Source organism: Eschrichtius robustus, chromosome 17 (assembly GCF_028021215.1).
Source record: "Eschrichtius robustus isolate mEscRob2 chromosome 17, mEscRob2.pri, whole genome shotgun sequence".
Lineage (NCBI taxonomy): Eukaryota > Metazoa > Chordata > Mammalia > Artiodactyla > Eschrichtiidae > Eschrichtius > Eschrichtius robustus.
In genome coordinates this window covers 13114873-13141190 of record NC_090840.1, presented here as the reverse complement: position 1 = coordinate 13141190, position 26318 = coordinate 13114873, and the positions used below count along the sequence as shown (strand labels likewise).

Genomic DNA, 26318 nt, shown 5'->3' with positions numbered 1-26318 from the left:
CATTGAAGATTATTAATAATGTTACTATGAATGTTCATGTACATGTCTTTTTGTGGCCATATGTTTTCATTCCTTTGGGGTATATTCCTAGGAGTGAAATTGCTGGGTGTTATGGTAACTGTGTTTAGCATCTGGAGGAGGTAGAACCATTTCACATTGTAAGAAGGTTCTAGTGTGCCCACATCCTCACCAACACTTGGAATTGTCATTCTTTTGGGTCACAGCCATTCTAAGTGGGCCAACAGCCTATTTGACCATGGAGATGAATACATTACTTAAAACATTTAGAATCTTTTCCCCAACTTTATTTTGAAAGAATTAAAACTTAAGGAAAAATTATAATACAATGAATACCTAAAGTCACCATTTCTTATTTTGCCACAATTAGTTTATAACTAGAAACAGCGGCGGGGAGGGGGCAGTGTTTACTTTTTGCAGAACCAGTAAGCTGCAGGCATCATGACACTCAGTCCAAAATACTTCATCAGGCGCCATCTAAGAACAAGGGCTGTGTCTTCCACAGCCACAGTCTGATTACCACATTCAGGAAATGGAACATTGATAAAATACTATCATTTAATATATAATTGATATTCAAATTTCTGAAAGTTAAAGTATATAGCTTTTTTTTTAAGCAGCAATAACTATATTCTATTGAATGAGATATGGGGTTTTCTAAAACTCCAAAAATATAAGTTTTCTGACTTCTTTATTATACCCCACCACTAATTCACTTGCTCTTTTTTTGAAACGGTTTACTTACAAGTTTTTACGGTCAGTAAAACTGAGTGGAAAGCACAGAGAATGCCTGTATGCCCCCTGCCACCACATACTCGTAGCCTACCCATCCATCAGCAGCCCCGCAGACCTACACTGACACATCACCATCGCCTAAGTCCATAGCTTACATTAGGGTTCATTCTTGGGGTTGTGCGTTCTATGGGTTTTAACAGATCCACCATTACCGTATCATATAGAATAGCTTCACTGCCCTAAAAATCCTCTGCTCCACCCATTCATTCCTCCCTCTGCTGTAACCTCTGGCAACCACTGATTGGATTTTTTTTTTTTTTTTTTTACTGCCTCCATAGTTTGACCTTTTCCAGAAAATCATGTAGTTAGAATCATATAGTATGTAGCCTATTCAGATTGGCTTCTTTCACTTATAAACATTCAAGTTTCCTCCATGTCTTTTCATGGCTTTGTAGCGCATTTCTTTTTAGCACTGAATAATATTGCATTGTTTGGGTCTACCACTGTATATTATATATATATTTATATATATCCATTCATCTTAGAGACAACTCAGTTGCTTCCAGGTCTTAGCAAAGATGGATAAAACTGCTATAAACATCTGTGTGCAGGTTTTTGTGTGAACATAAGTCTCAACTCCTTTGGGTAAATACCAAGGAGTGTGAATGCTGGATCATATCGTTAAGAGTATGTTTACTTTTGTAAGAAACCACGAAACTGTCTTCCAAAGTGATGGTACTATTTTCCATTCCCACCAGCAATGAGTGAGAGTTCCTAGTGCTCCACATATTGCCAGCATTTGGTGGTGTCCATGTTCTGGATTTTGCAATCCAGAACTTTCATGATAAATATTTTTAATATTTATTTGGCTGCGTCAGGTCTTAGCTGCGGCACGCAGGATCTTTCATTGGGGCACACAGGCTCAGCAGTTGTGGTGCACGGGCTCTCTAGTTGTGGCGCACAGGCTCCAGAGCGCACAAGCTTAGTTACCCTGGGGCATGTGGGATCTTAGTTCCCCCACCAGGGATCAAACCCATGTCCCCTGCACTGAAAGGCGGATTCTTAACCACTGGACCATCAAGGAAGTCCCATGGCCATTCTAATAGGTATGTAGTGGTATCTTGTTGTGTTAATTTGAATTTCCCTGATGGCACATGATTTGCATTTCCCTAATGACAAATGATGTGGAGCACCTTTTCATATGCTTATTTGCCATCTGTCTGTCTTTGGTGAAGTGTCTGGATCTTTTGCCCATCTTTTAAGAGTTCTTTGTGTTCCTTGGATAAGAGTCCTTTGTCAGATGTGTCTTCTGCAAATATTTTCTCCCAGTCTATGGCTTGTCTTATTCTCTTGATATCGTCATTCGCAGAGCATTGAAGTTTAATTTTAATGAAGTCCAGTTTATCTATTATTTCTCTCATAGATTGTGCTCTGGTGTTGTATCTAAAAAGCCACTGCCATGCCCAAGTTCTTCTAGGTTTTCTCCTATGTTATCTTCTAGGAGTTTTATAGTTTTTGCATTTTACATTTAGGTCTATGGTCCTTTTTTTTTTTTTTTAATCTTTATTGGAGTATGGTTGCTTTACAATGTTGTGTGAGTTTCAGGTGTACAGCAAAGTGAATCAGTTATATATATACATATATCCACTCTTTTTTTTCTTTAGATTCTTTTCCCATATAGGTCATTACAGAGTTCCCTGTGCTGTACAGCGGGTTCTTATTAGTTATCTATTTTATATATAATAGTGTGTATATGTCAATCCCAATCTCCCAATTTATCCCTCCCCCTGCCCCACTTATCCCCTGGTAAAAGTTTGTTTTCTACATCTGTGACTCTACTTCTGTTTTGTAAATAAGTTCGTTTGTACCCCCTTTTTTTTTAAGATTCCACATATAAGCGATATCATATGATATTTGTCTTTCTCTGTCTGACTTCACTCAATATGATGATCTTTAGGTCCATCCATGTTGCTGCAAATGGCATTATTTTGTTCTTTTTTATGGCTGAGTGATACTCCATTGTATGTGTATATATACCACATCTTCTTCATCCGTTCCTCTGCTGATGGACATTTAGGTTGCTTCCATGTCCTGACTATTGTAAATACTGCTGCAATGAACGTTGGGGTGCATGTATCTTTTTGAATTATGGTTTTCTCCGGGTATATGCCCAGGAGTGGGATTGCTGAGTCATATGGTAGTTCTATTTTTAGATTTTTAAGGAACCTCCATACTGTTCTCCATAGTGGCTATACCAATTTACATTCCTACCAACAGTGTAGGAGGGTTCCCTTTTCTTCACACCCTCTCCACCATTCATTGTAGATTTTTTGATGACGGCCATTCTGACTGGTGTGAGGTGATACCTCATTGTAGTTTTGATTTGCATTTCTCTAATCATTAGTGATGTTGAGCATCTTTTCATGTGCTTTTTAGCCAACTGTATGTCTTTTTTGGAGAAATGTCTATTTAGATTTTCCACCCATTTTTGATTGGGTTGTTTTTTGGATACTGAACTGCATGAGCTGTTTGTATATTCTGGAGATTAATCCCTTGTCGGTTGCTTCGTTTGCAAATATTTTCTCCCATTCTGTGGGTTGTCTTTTTGCTTTGTTTATGGTTTCCTTTGCTGTGCAAAGGCTTTTAAGCTTCAATCCCATTTGTTTATGTTTTTTATTTTCATTACTCTAGGAGGTGGATCAAAAAAGATCTTGCTGTGATTTATGTCAGAGTGTTCTGCCTATGTTTTCCTCTAAGAGTTTTACAGTGTCCAGTCTTACATTTAGGTCTTTAATCCATTTTGAGTTTATTTTTGTGTATGGTGTTAGGGAGTGTTCTAATTTCATTCTTTTACATGTAGCTGTCCAGTTTTCCCACCACCACTTATTGAAGAGACTGTCTTTTCTCTATCGCATGTTCTTGCCTCCTTTGTCATAGATTAGGTGACCATATGTGCGTGGGTTTATCTCTGGGCTTTCTATCTTGTTCCATTGACCTATATTTCTGTTTTTGTGCCAGTACCTTATTGTCTTGATTACTGTAGCTTTGTAGTATAGTCTGAAGTCAGGGAGCCTGATTCCTTTAGGTCTGTGGTCCATTTTGAGTTGATTTTTGTGAAGGGTGTAACGTCTGTGTCTAGATTCACTTTTTTGCATGTAGATGTCCAATCTTTTCTCCACTGTACTGCCTTTGTTCTTTTGTCAAAGAACAGTTAACTATACTTGTTTGGGTCTATTTCTAGGGTCTCTATTCTGTTCCACTGATCTATTTGTCTGTTCTTTTGCCAATACCACACTGTCTAGATTACTGTAACTTTACAGAAAGTCTTGAAGTCAGGTACTGTCAGTTCTCTGACTGTTCTTTCTTCTTCAGTATTCTGTTGGATATTCTGGGTATTTTGCCTCTCCATATAAACTTTAGAATCAGTTTGTTGATACCCACAAAATAACTTGCTGGGATTTTTATTGGGATTGCACTGAATCTATAGACAAGTTGGGAAGAACTGACCTCTCGACAATACTGAGTCTCCCAATCCATGAACATGGAATATTTCCCCATTTATTTAGTTATTTTATTTCTTTGATGAGAGTTCCATAGTTGTCCTTATATAGATCTTGTACATGTTTTGTAAGATTTTCATCTAAATATTTCTTTTGGGGGGGTGCTAATGTAAATGATATTGTATTTAAATTTCAAATTCTACTTGTTCATTGCTGGTATATAGGAAAATGATTGACTTTTGTGTATTAACCTGGTATTCTGCAAGCTTGGTATAACTGCTTATTAATATTGGGGGGGGTTTGGTGGTGGGGGATTCATTCTTTCACATTTCCTACAATTATGTCATCTGTGCACAAAGGCAGTATTATTTATCCTTTCCCAATCTGTGTACCTTTATTTCCTTTTCTTGCCTTACTGAATTAGCTAGGACTTCCATAATGATGTTGAGGAGTGGTAAGAGGGGACATCTTCGTCTTGTTTCTTATCTTAGCAGGAAAGTTGCTAGTTTCTCATCACTAAATGCTAGCTGTAGGTTTTTTGTAGATGTTCTCTAGGGAGTTGAGGAAGTCCCCCTCTAAGTTTGCTGACAATTATCATGAATAAGGTGTTGGATTTTGTTTAATGCTTCTGCATCTATTGATAATGATGATAATGAAGATTTTTTTCTTTAGCCTGTTAAAGCAATGAATTATATTTGAATGAATTATACTGAATGTAACCCAGTTTTGCATAACTGGTATAAATCCTACTTAGTCGTGGTATATAATTCTCTTTATACATTGTTGGATTCAATTTGCTACTGATCTACAGTTTTCTTTTCTTATGATGTCTTTGTCCGGTTTTGGTATTAGAGTAATGCTGGCCACATAGAATGAGTTAGGAGTATTCCATCTATTTCTATCTTCTCGAAGAGGCTGTAGAGAATTGGTATAAGTCTTCAATAAATGTTTGGTAGAATTCACCACTGAACCCATCTGGGCCTGGTGTTTTCTGTTTTGGAAGGTTATTAATTATTGATTCAATTTCTTTTTTTATTGTTATTACAGTCAATTTGGGGTTTTTTCCTAGCTTTATTGAGATATAACTGACATACTGTGTGAGTTTAAGGAGCACAATGTGAGGATTGTGAAATGTTTACCACAATAAGGCTAGTTTACACATCCTTCACCTCACATGATTACCATTGTGTTGTTATTATTGTTGTTACGGTAAGAGCATTAAAGTTCTACTCTCATAACAACTTTCAAGTATAAAATACAGTATTATTAACTATAGTCGCCATGCTGTCCATTATATCCCCAGATATTCAACTTATAAATGAAAGTTTGTACCCTTTGACCAACATTTCTCCACTTCCCCCACCTCTCAATTTCTTTCAATTTCTTTAATAGATGTAGGCCTATTCAAATTGTATTTGGCAGATTGTGACTTCTCAAAAAAAAACAAAAAAAACAAAAAAACATTGACACTACCAGCCTTACCCACATTCATCAGAACAGTGGCAACAGTCATGCCTAGGGGATACTTGTGGTGACCATTAACCAAAAAGACAGACTGCATATCTTTGGTCTAGTATAAGGTCTATGTAATGAAATATTCTGAGACACTGTCTTGAGTGCCCCAGACTGTCTTCATTATTAGCAGGAACTGGTCACATTTCCCTGATGTCTAATGAGCCATCTTCCCATCCCTATTTCCTACTGATTTCTCTATCTTTACTCACTCTCCACAGTATGACTTCCTTGCAAAAGAAAAATTCATTAAAAAAGAAAAAACAGAAAGAAATATAGGCTAGTTTGGAATGCTGATCACTTGAAAATATAAAGTAATTGACATGAAATAAAACTAACATGTAGAAGGGAGAATTCCCTGATGGACCTAGGATAGCAGAAATGCTTATGATCAGAGCACACAATTGTAAGTGTCTATTACAGTACATGTACCTTCACATATCTTCTCAAGACTAAGTTATATTCTTATGGCTTGCTAAAATTAAAATATTTACTAAGATAACTGTGGATTCACATGCACTTGTAAGCAGTAAGGGAGACCCCTTGTACAGTTTGCCTCGTTCCCCACAACGGTAACATTCTGTACAACAGGGGCAACAGCCTCAGACCCAAGATACTGATAAACTCCTCTGATCTTATTCAAATTTCCCCAGTTTTACTTGTACTCATTTGTGTGTTTGTGTGTGTATTAAGTATCTGATTTTGAAAATTTTGTTAAGTTATATTTGATGACTATTAGTAATACAAAATATTCCCTTTTTTTACCATCTTGCACAACAAAGAGTAAAGTACTGATTTTTTAAGTATGGAGAAAAACACTTAAAATAAGTATAAATAATGCTTAATATTTAAAGAAATAGGTTGGTAAAATAAATATACTCACCAATAAAAGCACTATCAGATTCCAGTAATGAATTTTTCAAGAAATCATTAGTGTCATCTCTGGGCTAAAAGAAACATCATATATTAATGACTATTTTTATTAGTCCTGTGTGGAAAAACAGCAAATTTGTACTAAGGCACAAGTCTCCACACTCTCCCCAAAATTAGCAAAAGAGGATAGGGAGAGGTAGAACTGGCTGCTTCCCTCCTCCACCACATTCCAACACCCAGAAAATACAGGAAGGACCTTTTATTAAGAGTTACATTATTGCTGATAAAAATATAATAGAGTATGAAGCAATGAACCCACTTTAACATTAAAAGTCTTTAAACCATGTCGAGATTCATTCATTCTCTCAATAAATCTGTTTAGTGCACTTACTATTACCTCTGTGCTAGGAACTGGAGATACAAAGATGAGCAAGAGTTTCTGTTCTGGAGTGGATCACAGTCCCATGGGGGAGAGGCATACCCTCAGATAATGACAGCCCCACGTGACAGCAGCTGTCACAAAGGCATAGCACAGATAGAGAGGGACAAAGGAGTAGGGAAAAAATAATGCTAGGGTTGGGCTTGTAATGAGCTCTCAAATTAGAGGTAAGAAATTTACATATAGAGAGTTTTACAATAATGTCACCTTACATGTTGGAAGGAACCTAAAGTCACCCAACGCCACCTCCCTGCACTTCCCTTCCAGATTTCTAGGATGTGCTAGAATACTCCAGTGAAGAGCTGTCCATTAATTTCTAAGGAAATGCATTCCACTGAGACATAGCATTGGTTATCGGAAAGTTCTTCTCTTTCACTGAGTTCTTCCATGTACTGAATTCTTTTACATTTAACACCCACTGACTCTACTTCTGCTTTCTAGCATGACAGTAATGGTAATAATAGCATCTAACATTCACCAGCTGTTCTTAGCGCTGCACACACACTGCCCAGCTTCTCTCCTGCATCACAGTCCTTCACACACAGGGAAGAGTGATCAGAGCCCACCTCAGCCCTATCTTCTCCCTGACACTCTTCCCCAGTTTCACCTTGCGTTTTCCATATAATCCAGTTTCTAGGAAGGTGAACCCAACATTTTTTAGCTTTTTTTGTAACAGCCATGTTAAACTGTTGGCTTATGCTCAGTTTCTACTCAGCAAAATATGGTGTTATTAATCCAGGATTTTGATCAAAATCCCAGAAGTTAAATTTCAGTATCTTTTCACTGAGAAATATGGCTGCCACCTACAGAGAAACCTACAGGGTATTCAGAAAAGGTATCCATACATCTCAAGCAATGTGGTACAGGGACAGGGAGGGGCTCCGGAGTCCAGCCTGCACTCAGACATGGGCTTTTCTGCTCACTGGCTGTGTGGCCATGGCTAGCAGTTTCCTCTTATGTAAAATGGGGATAAGCATACCTTGTTGTGAACTTCAGAGCAAATAAATGTCAAGTACCTCACGCACGTACAGACTGTTGCTACTGCAACGTCGTTATCACCATTATCACTTCAAAACCAAGCACCAACAGCTACCAACTGGTAACGCTGGGCAACTAACAGCCTAGCTGAGTCTTACTTTTATAATCTGAAAATAGGGATAATACTACCTGTATCATTAGTGTGGGGGAAGATTAAATTTATTTTCAACCTCAGTCTTTCCTCAAACTCTCTCTCTTATCCATCTACTCACCAGCTCCAACTATTTGTCTAGCAGGCATCTCAAACCTACCATGACTATAACTAAGTTCCTGACCTTCTCCCTCACCCTGAAACCCGTTTTTCCTGCTTCTTCATCTCTGTAAATAGCAACTCCAACGAAAGACCTTGAAGTCACCTTTGACTCCTCTCGTACCCCACATCCAATATGTCAAAAATCCTATCTCCTTTCAAAATAAATCCAACCACTTCTGACTTCCACTGCTCCCACTCCAGGCTAAATCACCTTATCTCTTAATTAGATTATAGCAGTAGCCTCCTGTCCCCCGCAGTCTATTCTCAGGGAATGGCAGTCAGTTGTTAAAACATGAAACCAATCATGTCACTCCTCTACTCAAAACTTTGGAAGCCTCTCACCACATTCACAGCATAAAAGGCAACACCCTAAGGCCCCCTGAGGCTCTGCTGCTCCTCGCTCTTTGCCTCATTTGCTCCCACCCACCCCTGCTCCTGGAGGTCCAGGCTCCCCGGTACTCCCGCTCTCCTAGCACACACGAGGCTTAGTCCTGCCCGGGGCCTCTGCCTGGGAGGTTCTTCCTCCAGATGTGTCCCCCGATATCTCACACGACACCTCCCTGATGTCCTTTTTCAAATGTTACCCACTCACAGTGAGGCCTTCCCTGCAGTGAACCCTTCCATCTCGTCCTCCCAGTGCCCCCTTCCCAGCTATCATTTTCTCCAGAGCCCCATGATTCAACGTACTAAATATTTTATTTGTCTATTGTCTCTCCTTCTTTCTAGAAAGTAAGCCCTCAGAGGGCAAAGATTTTTGTTCCTTTTGTTCACTCCTGTGCCCACAAACACCTAGAATATTAGCTGATCCACAGTAAGTATTGAACAAATATTTGTTGAATGAAAACGGGCTCATCCCCTTCCTTTTGTTCAGTCTTTGCTTGATAGTCACTTCCTCAGGATAAGAGTTATGCCCTTACCTTGCTTATCTTCTTGATAGGTCTCACCATTACATGTATTATAGACTCTTACTTCCACTACTGCTGATAACTGACCTCACTCATTATGGGACAGGCCCTATAAGGGCTTTTAATATATTATCTCATTTAATCCTCACAACAACCTTTGAGCTATTTTTTATTTAGTTAATAAACATTTATATGGAGATTACTACATGCTAGGCCTGTCCCTAAGTGCCTGCAGATATTAATTGATTTTAATCTTACAGCCACCCTCAGAGATAAACACTATCATCCCACTTTACAGATTAGGAAACTGAGGCAAAGAAAGATTAAATACCCTGCCTGAAGTCACACAGCTAAAAACAGACTAACTTGAACAGCCTACCTCTAGAGTCTTGTTTTTACTCATTACAATATGCTTTCTCTACATATTAACACTAATATCTCTTTAGCTACCCACTACACTGATGGGACAAGTTTTAAATTCTCTTAACTCAATATTCCTGAAGAATTCAAAATTGGAATACTCACTTACCATACTCCTAAAAATTTCTATCACCCAAAAACTAGCTTGAAAAATTATAACTGTTTTCTTACCATTCTGTGGTCTCGTACTTTAGTGCTTGGGACAGCATCCAAGTCAACTGTAGCCAATGGAGAGCAAAAACAAATTTAAAGGTTAGAAAATACTTTAAAAATAAAAATAAATTTTAGAATATCTTTTGTAATTAACTCTTTACTGGAGATTACTTTTCAATGATCACATTTCAGAATTTTTTAAGATACTACTTGTTTATTAATAAATATAAACCAGCATCCAATCCATTCTAGTTGGATAAAATTCTCCCATTCACATTTAATAAATATAAAAAGTAAAATCATTGTGAATTTAAAACTGATGCCTATAGAAAAATAACCATCTCCCCTCATATTTCTACAATCTGTGTAGAAAATTGTTGAGAAGAGTTAAACAACTCCCTCACGTGGAATTGAAGGAAACTGAATTCAATTCCAGGCACCTGGTTCCGGGGCAAAGATTTTGGATCAGGTATCCCAAAGGCCCCTCTGATATGACCAGGGTTCCTATGTGTTCCTCTCAATAGTGCACTTTATCCTTTTAGCTACTGCCTTTGGGAATAAATAGGCTGCCAATGATAGCCTGTATTCCTTGGTAAAGTATTTTATACCCACGTTTTTTATTGTTTTATAGTTAAACCATATTCTTATGAATTAAGTCATCACAGTGCTTGGTAGAAGTTGTGGGGTAGTTGCTGTAGGGGACAGATACCCTCAGTCCCAAAATGGACCTATTTCCACATGGGGACTACTTTTGGGCTAATCAGCACAAGTTGCCAAGATCACACCAGATCAGATCATCAACTGGGTCTCCTAAGGAAAAATTCCACCAAAATGGGTGTAAAGGTTGAAGACTGTACTTGCTTCTCTCTTCTCTCCTGATGATATGCCTACTGTTTATCACAGACTTTGGGTTACTCTGCTGTCAGAGGGTGATCAGTGAGACCATTGTTAAAAATTCTATGCAAGATGGAAGACTTTCCCTGTCAATCTTTATTGAAGTCTTGACCTGTGATCAGGGCCTAAAGTGGTACATCACTTATTCCTGTGATACTCTCATGTAGTCAAAAATAGGTTCTTCAGATTCTGTAGGTCAGACAAGCCTGCTAATAAGGTAGGGTTTTGAATTTTCCTGAAAATAACTGCTAGGACCATCTCCTTCTATTCTTGTTACCTAGCTGCTGCATTTTTATGACTCATTTTCCATGGCTGCACTCAATGGCCTGAAGGCAGGCAAAGCTGGTGAGATATGTGTGAAGGTCATGCAGGACACCCGGCTCAATAGGGCCCACTGATGTTCTCTGAGGCCACTAGCTCCACTCCACCTCTAGGTGCCTGCCCACCCCACCCCCAGTTACACACTCCCAGGGGACCCTAGATATCTCCTTTGCAACATTCATCACACTCTCACTTTTTAAACATCTAAATTCTCCAACAGAGTATAAGCTCCTTGAGAGCAGTGGCATATTTCATTCATCACCATATCCCCTGGATATAGATCAGTACCCAGGCTCATAGTAGGCACTCAGTAAGTATCCGTTGATTGGCTAATTACAAAGAAATATATTCATAGCCCAGTCTGAAGCTTTAAAGATTTTATGCTATATCAAAACTCACAGACACACACAGTAGAGAAATGTCCCATAGGACACCGATGTGTGTGCCCAGCATTCCTTCCCCTGGTACAGATGTCACCTGGCCTAGTCAAGGTACTCAATCCTCCTGGCTATCATGAGTGGCTGGACCCCTCCTGTGCACAAATAACACACCCCAGTCAAGCCAATCACAGCCCTCTCTGGGACTTATTCTTCTCAGGGACTATAGGCCAAAAGGGGCATGTGAGTGTGGAGCTGCCAGTGGAGGGAGCCTGCCTCGGACTGAAATCAATACCAGAGACTGAGAAAGAAAGCCAACAAAAAACAACCCATTGAAACTACGTGAAATAGCAGTGATTACTTCTTACCTTCAGCACCTTCCTGCATTTTTATTCTATTCAGTCTCTTCTGCTGCTCTCTTAGCAAGGCTTGCTGCTGAATCTCTAAGGTATGATAATCTCTTGGAGGATCTGGGTACATAAATTTCAAATCAACTCGTGTTTCTGAATCTGGTACAAAAATAAGTTATATAACTAAGTTAAATCTTGTTTCCAAATGAGATTTTATAAAACTTCACTATAAACAGGAACAATATAAATAATGAGACATCAGCAAAGTCAAAGGACATCATCATAAAACTAATGAACAGGGCTTCCCTGGTGGCGCAGTGGTTGAGAATCTGCCTGCTAATGCAGGGGACACGGGTTCGAGCCCTGGTCTGGGAAGATCCCACATGCCGCGGAGCAACTGGGCCCGTGGGCCACAACTGCTGAGCCTGCGTGTCTGGAGCCTGTGCTCCGCAACGGGAGAGGCCGCGATAGTGAGAGGCCCGCACACCGCAATGAAGAGTGGCCCCCGCTTGCTGCAACTAGAGAAAGCCCTCGCACAGAAACGAAGACCCAACACAGCCATAAATTAATTAATTTAAAAAATAAAAAAAAAACACCTAATGAACACAAAATTAACATTCTTTAAATAAATGCCTTTTCACAAACTTATCACCATTATAAGGGAGCCCCCAGAGCAAGCAGCAGCTGACTGCCACATTCTCCATCCTGACCTTCCCACTCCCCCAAGATGCCACCCAGAGCCTGCCACTATGTGCAGGTACATCCAAGCAATTATTCAGATGGCTGTAACTCAGGCAGCCACCAGACACTGAATCACAGCCGATCCCTAAAATACACTGGAAAAATGAAACCATAATGTTATTGGCCAATTAATATTTGTAAATATCATGCCAAAAAATGAAAACAAGATAAATGCAGGCTGGCTGGAGCTTTAGGAGGGATGTCGTTTCTGCAGGAAATGACAGTCGAAGAATTCACCTGTGCCACAAGTTCAAGAATTATCAACTGATCAGAATGAAAATGTTAAACCTTAATTTTTAAATCTTGAGAATAAAAATATAGTTCACACATTTAAAAAGTCTTGACAATATTATTCATTTTGATCCACAGTAGAACTAATCAGAACCCTATGCCCGCCGCCGACCCAAGTACAAAGGCCCCTCCTTCTCTCCTGCCTCTTGTTTGTAGAGAAGCTGAAGTCTCCCAGGCCTCCCGGAGTCACAAAGGAGCAGGCTCAAGCGGCTAATGATTAGGACAACAGAGTCACAGACTCAGTGTCTGATGCACATTCCTGAGTTGTTTTACAGATACTGTAACTGCCACCAGGGGGAAAAAGCTGACTGCATGATGACCAGACTGCAGCCATGACATAAACTGCTCCACCTTGAGCAGTAGCTTGTTCTGCCCACATATGTAAATGGGCAACTACAACTGCCAGCAAAAACATGCTACAGACACGTCGACAACTTCCACTCTAAGAATACAGCACCCTATGTCGGCATGAAGAAGTTACAGAAGACCTTCACGCATGATCCCACAGAAATGGAATGATGTTCTGCCAAGTGGGGATTTGTAAGCAGCTTTTGGCAGGAAAGAGCTCTCTGCAGGAGGTCCCTTAAATCATCCAGAAAGACTTGTTAATATACATTTGTACATAATGCATCCCTGTAGCTTTTCCTTTCAGGGCTAGCCCTAGGTTAGTTCACTTTCTTTCTCAAGAATGTTGTTTACTGTGTTTTTTCGCACATCTTAACAAGCATTTTGTAAGCAGCTTCTGGCAGGAAAGAGCTCTCTGCGAAAGGCCCCTTTGTCTGTCGCTAACCTTAAACCAGGCTCCCCCATGCTCGACTCATCTCCAGCCCTAGCACACCTTTCAAATCTCTTGATCACACAATACCTTGCCTAATGTGTTGGTTCTTTCTGTAGATCAAAGAAGTAGAAATGAAGAATAAGTAATCAACAGATGACCAGATCTCTTCCCTAGCTTCCCCTTCAGTAATCTCGCAAACTGTGTGAATAAAATAGCATCTAAAGAAAGATCATGAGTAGTCAACAGGCCTGCACACAGTGGGGGAGGGCGATGACTCTGACCCCCACCCAGTGATTAACTGAGATGACTTCCCTCTTTCCCTTTAAAAACTTTCATGGCCCAGCAGAATCTTCAGAGATGGTTTTTGGGGGACACTGAGTCCAGCATCTCGCTAGATTGTCAGCATTCTGATTAAAAACAACTTTCCTTTCCACCAACTTTTGCGAGTACTGATTTTTTTAAGTGACAGGCAGCCGGACCTGATTTGGTAACAATAGTGGGAAATGAGAAGCATGCTGAATATCTAAGAATTAGAAAATGATTAAGAGCAAGGTTAACAGAAGAGACTCTGGACACATGAACTTGGATTGGAGCCTGACTTCCCCACTTCCAGACTCAGTTTCCTCTCTATAAAAACAAGAGACATCAACAACTAAGTCATACAATGAGGACTAGATGTGGTAACAGGGAAATGAATGGCTCAATTTTACGGTTTAAACCTTTTTGTTCTCAAGATCTCTTTACCCTCTTAAAAGTTAAGGACCCCAAAGAGCTTTTATTTACCGCCCCCCCCCAACACCATATTAGAAATTAAACCTAAGAAATTTTTAAAACATGAAAATACAAAAACATATTCTATTAGCTTCAGAGCAATGAAGTCATCACATGCCATACATGCTCTGGAAAACCTGTACACACAGGAGAGAATGAAAATGAAAAGGACAAATAATGTCTTAGTTTATAATAAAAATAGTTTTATAAAGCAATTATACTCCAGTAGAGATGTTAAAAAAAAAAAAATAGTTTTGACCTCAAGAAGTCCCCTGAGACCTACTGGCTTAATATAATACCTGGCATATAATAAGTAATCAATAAATGATAGAATAAAAACATAACTATGGTATATGTAATTGACGACACATGTATATCTAAGTGGAAAAAAACAAAGAAAATTAAATAACATACAGTTACAGCTAGTTTTTATTTTACTTTTTTTGTCTTAAGCTCAGAAAGACTAGTAAATATACAAAATATTAATTGTGTTTATATTTAGGTGATTTGGGTAAAGTGATTTTTCCCTCTATCCTTCTAAATTTTCAAAACTTTCTAAAATAGATATTACTTTTAAAAATAAGAAACAGAAGAAAAGTGTAAATTCCGATTCATGTGGTATAGGTCATAAAACCACCATCCAACAACTCGCCTCCTCTACCCCAACAGCTGCTCTGTGAGTGCACCTGAAGAAAAATCACAGGTAACACACATTTTGGTTCCTCTCAGTCTCCCAAGCCTCTGTTACCTTGGCAATCCTACTTCCCTAATAAGCTTTCTCTCCTCCTCCTAAGTGGCTGCATCAAATCTTCTCTACTCCCTTCCTTCAAAAGTCTTGCATTTCCTCCTTTCTACTCAGGGACCCTGCTCTCTTCAATGATGGTTCCCTCCCTCCCCTGTATCGTAAGCCTCTTCCTCCCGTAACAGCTTTCACATCAGCTTCCTAACAGGCTCCTCCAGCTCCAGACCCTGTGCTCCTCCCCTTCCCAGCCCCCCTTCTTCCAAGGGTTCTTCTGCTCATTGCCTCTAACACTTTGCTTCCTATTTATTCAGTCCTCATTTCCAAAGCTAACTGGCTTCTGATCCCATAATTCCACCAAAAAAGATCTAGTTGAGGTCACCAATGACCTCTGATCCAACTGACACCTTCCAATATTCATTTTACATGACCCCTCCTCCCTGATACACTCTCTTCCCTCAGCTTTCAGGACACCACATTCTCCTGCTTAACCTCCAATCACTGACTCTGCCTTCTCCACCTCTTTACTAAGCTCATCTGGCTGTCCATCCTCCACTAAATGTCAGGTGCCACTCTTCACACTATTTTACTGATCTTATCCACTCCTGAGGCTTTAAGAGCTGTATGCCCTCCAAAAGAAAATAGTTAGCCAAACTAAAGGTCCATCCACCAGACTGGTAAATTGAAGAACTAGAGTATACAGAAGTTTCATTCATCATCACTTAAAATATATACCATGAATGAAACTTTACTTTAGAAAAAGGATACAAACGTCTTTAAAGATACTTGAATATGGGTAGGACACTCTTGCTGTATCATTAAAATAGCAGCATTCTACTCACCTCTATCTTTCAGCTCATTAAAGTCATGAATATTCTGAAAAGTAGTAGTGTCTAGGCCCTTAGGTGACTGTCTTCTGACTGGAGCCTGTAACCGATGTCTAGCCATGTCAAATACATCCATGGGATTCCTTTCTCTTTTCCTGTAGAAAATGACAAATTATGATAAAAGTGTCTTCTGGGAAGAAAATCTGAGTTGACATTTAACTCCCTGTACAAGAAATCTGGCATCTTTCACCACAATATATTATAAAAATTTATTCTACTAGCTGTTATTTCAATTCCTTGTATTAAAAAAACAGGGTATTTATAAGGTCATTGTAATCTTTCAAAATGCTCAGAAGCAAAGTATCTTATTGGAAGAACAGAATGAGTTAGCTTTTACCTTAAAATGTTCGTGTAGTAGAAAGATTTGTCTTTGGTCAAAGAAACCAAGATTCAAAGACCAACTTTGCTACTTACTAGAAGTTTGACTGCACCATCTGTAAGATGCAGATAATGTCTACCCTTTTAGTCTTGTTGTGAGCATGAAATTAAATGAAATTATATATTGTAAAGTACCCTGCATAGTACTTGACATGTACTAGGTCTCAATAAATGTTACCTTCCCCTCAGTCTAAAACAGAAATTATACAGAGAAATACAGCATAAATTTGCTGCCCAATATAATAGGTATTATCCACAGTCCCCCAACACTAATTTTACAGTGGGCTTTCCGGGAACTTGATACCTAATTAGTTAATTAATACTCTATTTCTGGAAGAATATTTCTTCCTTTGTTAACCTAGGAAGTTAGCAAAATAGGCAGGTAGCTTAGTAAGGGAGTTTTCTACTAGGACTTTGGGGGAGTGATGATAATAGAGAACAGGGATGGGGGATGGTATCTCCAGCCCTGAAAATAAAGTATTTGCTGCTGTTTCCTTCAGCCCTAGGTGGGCCCCCTCTATTTTTTAAAATGTAGCTCTAAGCTAGAAGTTTGCCAGACTCCTGCCTTCATGTCTTTATTCACTAAATCTTCCCTAAGCACCTAGATGGGAAGAGTTGGGATCCCCACAGGCAATGCCCCCTGCTCTCCTGGGGTTTCCTTTTGTGGGGAAGGTTTCACCAAAGCCACAAAATTACCTTGTCAAGGCTGACACAGACCTCTAATAGTGAACCACCTAGGGGGATAGGAACTGCAACAAAGATTCATTAAAATGCAAAACAAATACTAAAAAGGCTTCTAGGAAGCCATTAAATTGGACTCCTGTATACCATTAACGCTAATAGTTAAGTAGGCTGTTCAGTTAGGAATTAGGTTATTAGCTCTTCTTTGCATGTGAGCTGGGGGTGCCTAGCACGTATTAGGAATTCAATAATATGATGAATTAATTAATGAATAAGAGATTCTTTTTGTGAAACTATTTATAAAACTGGGATAAGGAACCAACACTGAGATGTCTCTGATCACAATACATACTGAACACTACACCGAACTTAAATGTATTTAACCAATTCTTGCTAAATGATGGTAATTCTAACATATATTATCTAACTTAAGTTAGTACACAGAATTTACAAAGTACTTTCAAATACATACGTTTATTTATTCTTCACTAGAATCTCATGGGGTGGAAATTATTGTGTAAGATTTGCAAATGAGAAAACTGAAAAGCTGCCTGGCTTCTCTTTCTTACATTGGTTTGCCAAAAGAGAGCACAGTCTTCAGTTTATGAATGAAAATAAAGAAAACAAATAAAAAGTCAATGATCCATTAGATTTAATTGAACATGCATGTTTGGAATATGGCAAGCTGCAAAAGTTAAGGCATTTATAACCTGAAAGCAAATACAGAAAAACTATACTGACCTCTCTATTACTAAGAAGTAGTTGACCTACTATGGAAGAATCCTTTGTTGAAAATTACCACCTTGGGTTAACATTCCATTACCTAGCCAGTCTGTATCTTGAAATTTCCTCACCTTGTTTACTTAGCCAGAACATGCCTAGAGAATGCCAACAAAAATCTAAGCAAAGCATAATTAGGCAGGTTAACATGCTACATTAAAATCCTACCACATCCTGGATTACAGTCAGAAATATCAGTATGAATTTAACGTGTACACAAATTGATAGACACAGGAACAATTACAGATAATGTTTATGACTTAGTATATGTACATATATTATCTAGCTTTGCCCATCGAGAGCTTGGTTTCTAAATACCATTCTCCAAGAGGAACCAGGACTCCTTGGAGAAATGGCTGATTCCAGGGCAGGGGACAGGGAATATACAAGAGGAGCCTGGAGCATCTTGCAGTAACAGAAAGTAAAAAAGTGCTCAAGAAACAAAAGGATGGGACACGTCAAAGAGACACAGGAGCCAACATGAAAGAGCTCCCAATGGCCAAAGGTGCAACAACTTGAGCAACAACATAAATAACATAATGCTGTAATGTTATAATGTTACAAATGACATTATAACCCAAAGTACAAAATAAATATACATGAAACAACAGTGATATAAATAAATGGCTGAATAACTAAATAAAGAGGGGAGAAGGGACAAATCTTTCTTACAGAAGCATTCTAAATAATATATGGAGATAACCCCTCTCCAGGAGACGGAGCTTATCCCCACCACCTCTCAATTCTTGCCGGTGTGGTAAGCTTAGTGATTCCAGCGCTATCATATGGATGTCACATACCCGCCGATACGATGTGATGAGAAGGCTACCCTGTGCTATTCTTTCCAAAACCCCTTAACCCCAGCCTAATCATGAGAAAACGTCAGACAAATGTAGACTGGGGGACATTCTACAGGATAGTTGGCCAAGACCCTCTAGACTGTCACAATCATGAAAAACAGAAAAGACTGAAAAACTGTCCCGGAACAGAGGAGACTAGGAGATGCGACAACTAAATGCAGTGTGGTACCCTGTACTGACTAAATCCTGGAACAGAAAAAGGACACTGATGGAAAAACTGGAGAAATCCATAAAGTCTGGAATTTAGTTTGTAGTAATGTTCCAATGTCAGCTTCTTAGTTGTGACAAACATATTCTGGGAATGTAAGATGTTAACAATAGGGAGAACTAGGTGAGGGGTGTATGGAAACTCTCTATACTATGTCTGCAACTTTTCTATAACCTAAAATTATGCCGAAATAAACGATTTATTTTTTTTTAGATAAACACCCTTTAAAGAAAATGTGGTAGTTACCCGCTGCATTGATTTTACAACCTACTAAAAGACTGCAACCTGCAGTTTGAAGAATATTGCTTTAGAAAATTTATGAGTCCTTTTGGCAAAAATGATCAGAAATGTTTGGTAGTCTGTTAAGTTATTTTGCTGGAAAATAAGTATTTCAGAAAACAGTACACTGCTGACGGAAAATGTAAAAAATAGTTTTAAAAAGTAACTGTCTATGGTTATTCCATCTCTGAAATTTTCCATTCCTATTATCATTTTCCTCTCAAGGACCAAGTTTCTATGCCTGACTTTTTAGAAGACCGAGAAAGGGAAAGTAAGGAGATTGTTTTTATAATTGTCTAGTCTATGTGTTCTTCTAGTCTTGTTTCAACCATCTCTTTCCTATCTTGGGCCTCCTTATCACTTAGATTAGCTTACAAAGGAACTTCTGCATCCGTCTGCCTTCTGTACATGAGTCCCAATTTAGTCAATTATCTTTCACTCAGTGATTTCTCTGTAGTGAGGCAAACTATCTTAAAGATAGAGCTTGAAGAATGGCCTGTTCCCAATACTGATTTTTCACTAATCCTATTAAAGATACCATGGTTAGGGATAACACTTTTGGTTTGCCTTCAAGAAAGTGCTGCTTCTTTCTTCTTTTTTTTCTTTCTTCCGTCTATCAACACCACCACTGTCATCACCATTGCCATAAATATATTACTGGCAGTACGGAAGGACAATTAAAATTCTCTGCTTAAATATTTTATATTAGGTTAAATCAATATTCATTAAATATCCCATATTTTCACAGTGAATAGATTTTACAATTGTGAAGAAATGTTTTATGAAGGCAATGCTACCTACATAAAATTGAAGAATGTGAATTAAATAGCACATTAGCTAATTAAAGAAAGAGCTGTTCTGCCAAAAAAGAAAAAAAAGAAAACCTACCACATACTGCAAACACACTAAAAAAATCATACACTATTTTGAATTAGTTATACTGAGTCCCTCCACTAGACTATAATTATTTAGCTAGATTTCTTTTGGGGGGAGGGAAAGGCTATTTCAGTCATTACAATTTCACCAATAATCCGTTAAAAACTTTTTTCAAGCATGCAAAATTCTAACAGATGTGGCTTTATGATAAAGATAATTAATCCTGTTCCAAAACTGTAGAATTATTGGATATGTTCCGATTCCTTATCCTGACAGAAAAGAACACAAGAACAAACAAAAAGTGCAATTCTAAACTTGCCTTATATGAACTTCGTCTTCACTGTCCATGTGCAGCAACCGCCCCTGCAGACGCCGCTCTTCACTACGAAGCTGCTTTCTCATTTCTGATAATTCCATAATTACATTTTTTTTCTCCTCTGCAAATTCACATTGATAAGTGAAAAATAAGACATGTATACGAATAAAAGGTTAAATATTAAACATAACCTGACTTATCATAAAGCTAAAATGCTCAGAGTGACATTTTTATGAAAGTTATTTTTAATGCTTTATATATATAGATCATATTTATGAACATCATTAAGACCCACAAACACATTTCTGATAATACAGGAATTTCAAATGGCAAGAAACATTCTTGGGGGGGGTGGGCAGGGGGGTGTAACTATAAAGGGGCAGCACAATGGAGTTCCTATGTGGTGATGGACAGTTCTGTACCTTGATTGTGTGGTGGCTACACAACTTACACATGATAAAAATGCACAGAACTACACACACACACAAACACATAAATTACTGCATGTGAAAACTGTGAAACCTGATGAAGGTCTGTGGAGTATGCCAATGCCAATTTCCTGGTTGTGATATTGCACGACTGAGGGAAGCTGGGGGGAGGGTGCACAGCACCTCTCTATACTGTTTCACGATATTTTGTGAGTCTATTTTTCAAAATAAAAAGTTAAAAAGAGAAATAGTCTAGATTACAGGTTGAATAGTCAACTCTACCTTCTGCACGAAGCTGATTTTTCCTGGCAGGTACCGGAGGAGACTGTGCCCTGGACACGGAACTTTCCTGTTTAACAATCACAACAAAGATACACTCAGTATGTCTTCCCTACTCAGAAGCTTTAAAAGAGGAATTATTTTGAAGTAACTATATGTAAGAGAAACCAAACTCCCCACCACTCTATCTGTAAACTTACCCACATTTATTTTTTCTTCCCACTGCAGTGGGAGAGGCCGTGCCCCATCCAAAGAGAATCCCTTCGCCTGTACTCTGTATCTGATAAGTGACTCTCAGCTCCTCCATCAATTACTGGGTTTTGTCCACCCTCTTCCTCTCTCCAACCACCTTCCTAACAGCCTGTGCTTAAGAATCTCTCCATTTTTTAAAAAACTTATCTCACCCTTCATCATTCACTATTGTCCATTCTCTTCCTTCATAGCCGTTCTTTAAAAAACAGTATGTGCAGTGCATATGGTGTTTGCTTCCTTATTCCCATTCACTCCTCACTACACAGCCTTTGCTTCTCCTACCAAGTGATCCCTCAGTGATGCATTTGATGGGCATTTTAAGCCCTTATTTTACTTGGCCAGTAGCAACTGATATCATTGCCACTCTCTCTATTTCCTTGCTCTGCTTCTTATATGTTGGTTAATTCCCTATTGTTCCATCCTCAGCCCTCTTAACTTCCCCTGAACACATCCTAGACAATCATACTAATTAGACAAGCAATAATGTTAGTAGTTTCCAAAACTACAAATCCAGTGCAGAGCGCCTTCCTTGGCCGCAACCTGTAGTTTCAACTGCCTACTCTATATAACCCTCACCAGAAACCTGACAGTTGTCACTGACTCCCACCCGTCACACACAGTCAATAAATAGCACGATCTGTATCTCATAAATATATCTTGAAGTTGTCACCCCTTCTTAGTTCTTAATGTCACTGCCTTCATTTAGGTCCTCAAAGTCACATCTGGACTTCTGCAAAAGCATCTTAACTTTTCTCCATGTTTACCGTCTTGCCCAGCCTCCATAATATATCTCCACGCCACCACTGCCTGAGAGAACATTATGCAAGACAAACATGGCCATGTCATTCTCCTATTTAAAATATTACCATGAATTCCCATACATTACCACAGACCTACCAAATCAGATCTCAGAGGGTGGGCTTGAGGAAGACATTCTAATATGTTTCTTTGTCTATTCTGGTAAAAAGCCTGTTTAATATCCACTGGCCTATGGAATAAAGTCAAACCCCTTAGCACTCCCTACAACACCCTGCATACATTCCAGCCTTCACCTCCTCTGCCATTTGGTGAGGTGTCGCAGGCCAGACCAAACCATGTGTTCTCCATGCGTGCCACTTGGCTTGCAGTCCCTCCATGATTCTGCATATGCTGCAAGTCCCTCTTCCTCCTCCTCTCTATAGCAAATCCCTACTCATTCCTCAAGAGTCAACTCAAGGATCAACCCTTCTGGAACATTTTCCCGGCGCTTTTCTGAGTATAGCTCAGTCTAAAGTATAAGGGACTTTATTAGCATAACTACAGCTAGCGAGAAGACATATTACCAAAGAAAAGGCCTTCCTGAGGGGCCTGGACAAGTACCACTTGCTAAATTATGATTTGTCAAAAGAATTTAAACTTTGGGGCACCAAGTGTTATCATTTATAACTGAAGCAACAGACAAATCAATGTAAACATCATCTATATTTCAGATGTGAAAAATGTAATCTAGCTAAGTAAGATGAATAAGAAAATCTCATTCAATACCCGCAATCCAAAATAACTTAGCGAAGATGAATAAATCAAAAGAAAGAGTATATACTTGAATAAAGGAAGTTATAATGCTGTCAACTGAAGGAGGTCTTTGGAGTTTGCTTGCAATCTTGTTCTGAAGAGCAGGAACTACAGGAGAAGGCTGTCTCAAGCGCTGAGGGGGAGAAAATAAATATATATATATATATACACACACAAACACACACACACACACCCCAACGTATGTCTATGTGTGTATGTATATATACAAACACCCCAACATGTATGTGTATATATACATACACACATCTCTAAAATCTAGATCCCTTGTCACCAAGAGCATCACGGATCATGATAGAGTTTCTATGTCTCCGTAAGGAAATAAAACAGGGTTTCAGGTTACAGTGTAATAAAGCTAATAGTTCCCAACTTCGTATTAAAATCAAAATGCTGAAAACATAAAAATTCCCAACAAAATATAATAAGAATTATCTGGATAAAAATATAAATGTATGTTTATAAATGTGGATGTTAAATTGTTCATTTTGCACAGTACAAAATCAAATATTGGGCTTCCCTGGTGGCACAGTGGTTGAGAATCTGCCTGCCAATGCAGGGGACACGGGTTCGAGCCCTGGTCTGGGAAGATCCCACATGCCGCGGAGCGACTAGGCCCGTGAGCCGCAATTACTGAGCCTGCGCGTCTGGAGCCTGTGCTCCGCAACAAGAGAGGCCGCGACAGTGAGAGGCCCACGCACCGCGATGAAGAGTGGCCCCCGCTTGCCGCAACTAGAGAAAGCCCTCGCACAGAAACGAAGATCCAACATAGCCACAAATAAATAAATAAAAAATACTAAAAAAAAAAAAAAAAAAATCAAATATTACTTTCACTAGTGACTTTGATAAAATTAGAAATATATGACAAAGTTTAAAAAAAAAAACTCTAGGTGACCACAGGTAGAATTATAAAGACAAATTAAACCTTCTAAAGGACTGTAGAGAATGAAGCAAAGAAAGCATAGTCCACATAATGTAAAAAAACAAAATAAACAGACAAGTAACTGTCAAGGAAGCAAAAACAAAAAAGTCAGAAATTCAATTAATATGATCAAATATATTGGTTATGATAGTATAACTCTCAGATTAGGATTAAAAAAACAAATTTTAACAAACTAAATAAATATACAGACTAAAAAATTTAAAATGCAGACACAAAAGTAAAAACTAAGAGTAGACAAAAATATATATCAGGCCTACATAAATTAAAAAATGACAGCTAGCAATGATAATTTCAGAATTGAGGGCAGAATGCATTAAATGGAACAAAGCTGGTATAAAACTTTATGGTACTTCACAATTAAACTATAACAGTCATAAAATTACATATTCCTAAGAAATAGCTTTTTTTCTTAGACATAGTAAGAAAGTGGCAGAAACACAACTGTGAGAAACTAACAACCTTCATTCTCAAATAATCAATTTTACAATAAAATATTCTCCGCTTTCCGCTCAATTTTGCTATACCAAACACTGCTCTAAAAAACAAACTTTATCAATTAGAAATATGAATGATATGACATTTAAATGATACTTTAAAAGGATGAGCAACTATATATATCCTAAAAATGAAGCATACTGCCTAATGTTCCTGCAACACTGAAAATAAAACAAAAAATATAGATCTGACTCATAAATTCCCTTTTTATTTATTTATTTATTTATTTATGGCTGCGTTGGGTCTTCGTTGCTGCGCGTGGGCTTTCTCTAGTTGCTGCGAGCGGGGGCTACTCTTGGTTGTGGTGCGCGGGCTTCTCATTGCGGTGGCTTCTCTTGCTGCGGAGCACGTGCTCTAGGTGCACGGGCTTCACTAGTTGTGGCACGTGGGCTCAGTAGTTGTGGCTCACAGGCTCTAGAGCACAGGCTCAGTAGTTGTGGCGCACGGGCTTAGTTGCTCCGTGGCATTTGGGATCTTCCCGGACCAGGGATTAAACCCGTTTCTCCTGCATCGGCAGGCAGATTCTTAACCACTGCGCCACCAGGGAAGCCCCTATAAATTCCCTTTTAAACAACATTTCAGCAAATTCAAATTGTGAATACTTACTTCTATCATCATAAAACCCTGGGGTGAGAAATCCAGAGAGTGCATTTGCACCAGAAATGGCTCATGTTACCTACAGTAGGTTACACATTGAATGATGTAGCAAATCACATCATAAATACACCCAAGGAGCACACTGGTTAAAAGTAATTTTTGTCAATTCTACTTACAAGAAATCATGTCTGTATAAATCTAAGTTTCTGAAAACAATTTTTTAAAAATTAAATTAGGCTAAACGTACAAGACATAGGGTTTTTCAAGGTGTGGTTCACAGGCCAACTGCATCCAAACCCCTAAGGGTTACTAAATCACACTTAGTAAATCAGATACGTTGTACATGAGACCAGGAAGACACATTTTAATAAGTCCCTAGTGATACTATACAAACAAAATTTTAAATATAGCTTTGAAATACGAGCAAGGGTGTAAACTGGATTTTCATAAGGGCCTACTGGCTTTCTAGAGAGAAAACGCCTGTCTAATAACTTTGACTCACGTGCCTAAGCGTGAACATCGACCCCCATCTCAGAGGCATGGACTTCAAACCAGTCTGTGGTGAGCCACAAGTTTCTTTTTTAATTTCCAATCCATTGTGGACAGATGTGTAAAACAGAGTAAGACTGAATTACAGTTGACCCTTGAACAACATGGGTTTGAACTGCACAGGTCCACTTATACAGAGATATTTTTTTCATCAAACACTACAGTACTGTAGTCAGTGACTGGTTGAATGCACAGATGTGTAGGAACTGCAGGTATGGAGGGCCAACTATAAATTACACACACACAGATTAATCCCTGCATTGTTCAAAGGTCAACTGTACTAGATAAATAAAAACTTTTAAAAGATGTTACACAATTCAAGCCCAACTATTTTATAGATGCAACAGACATAAAATTACATTGACAAATTGCTACAAAAGTTTCCAAACACCTTCAATCTTGTCATGAACAGTTTGGAGGGTGCTAGTCTATGGACTATGGGAACAAGACCAAGAATGGCAACAGAAAGTAAGCCTATTCTGTTCATAGCAGGGAAAATACAACGCAGCACAGTGACATCATCTAGTACAGGAAGTTCAGTGCACTGCACCCAGAAAAAGTACTATGACGAAAGGAAAGACAAAAGCACCTTCTCTGCTTTCTCCCTTTTGCTAACTACTCCACTACTCTCACAGTGAAAGGGGGTTGAACTACGGGTTCCATAGACATTTTTGTCTGAAACTTACCTTTGTTTCTTCACCAATTATATTTTCTCTTTCATAGTAGTGCTGAAGTTGTAGGTTATGTTTTTCTTCCTCTTCTTTCTTCTTTCTTTCTGCTTCTTTTCGTCTTTCTTCAGCTAACCGAATAAGCTCTTCATTTTTCAGCCTTTGCTT

At 38.7% G+C, this 26318-nt stretch overlaps 1 protein-coding gene across 15 annotated transcripts in view; it reads right to left on the bottom strand.

Annotated features, from left to right (window-relative positions):
- Positions 1 to 26318, bottom strand: part of CSPP1 (centrosome and spindle pole associated protein 1) — a 221899-nt gene that overhangs the window by 5700 nt on the left and 189881 nt on the right. For all 15 annotated transcript variants that reach the window (XM_068525678.1, XM_068525677.1, XM_068525676.1 and 12 more), the window contains 8 exons: positions 26169 to 26315; positions 22912 to 23016; positions 21084 to 21150; positions 20377 to 20494; positions 15951 to 16090; positions 11807 to 11947; positions 9865 to 9911; positions 6649 to 6712 (listed from right to left, as the gene is read on the bottom strand). In XM_068525678.1, coding sequence (XP_068381779.1) covers positions 6649 to 6712; positions 9865 to 9911; positions 11807 to 11947; positions 15951 to 16090; positions 20377 to 20494; positions 21084 to 21150; positions 22912 to 23016; positions 26169 to 26315 — 829 coding nt within the window. The remainder of the gene's footprint in view (positions 1 to 6648; positions 6713 to 9864; positions 9912 to 11806; positions 11948 to 15950; positions 16091 to 20376; positions 20495 to 21083; positions 21151 to 22911; positions 23017 to 26168; positions 26316 to 26318) is intronic.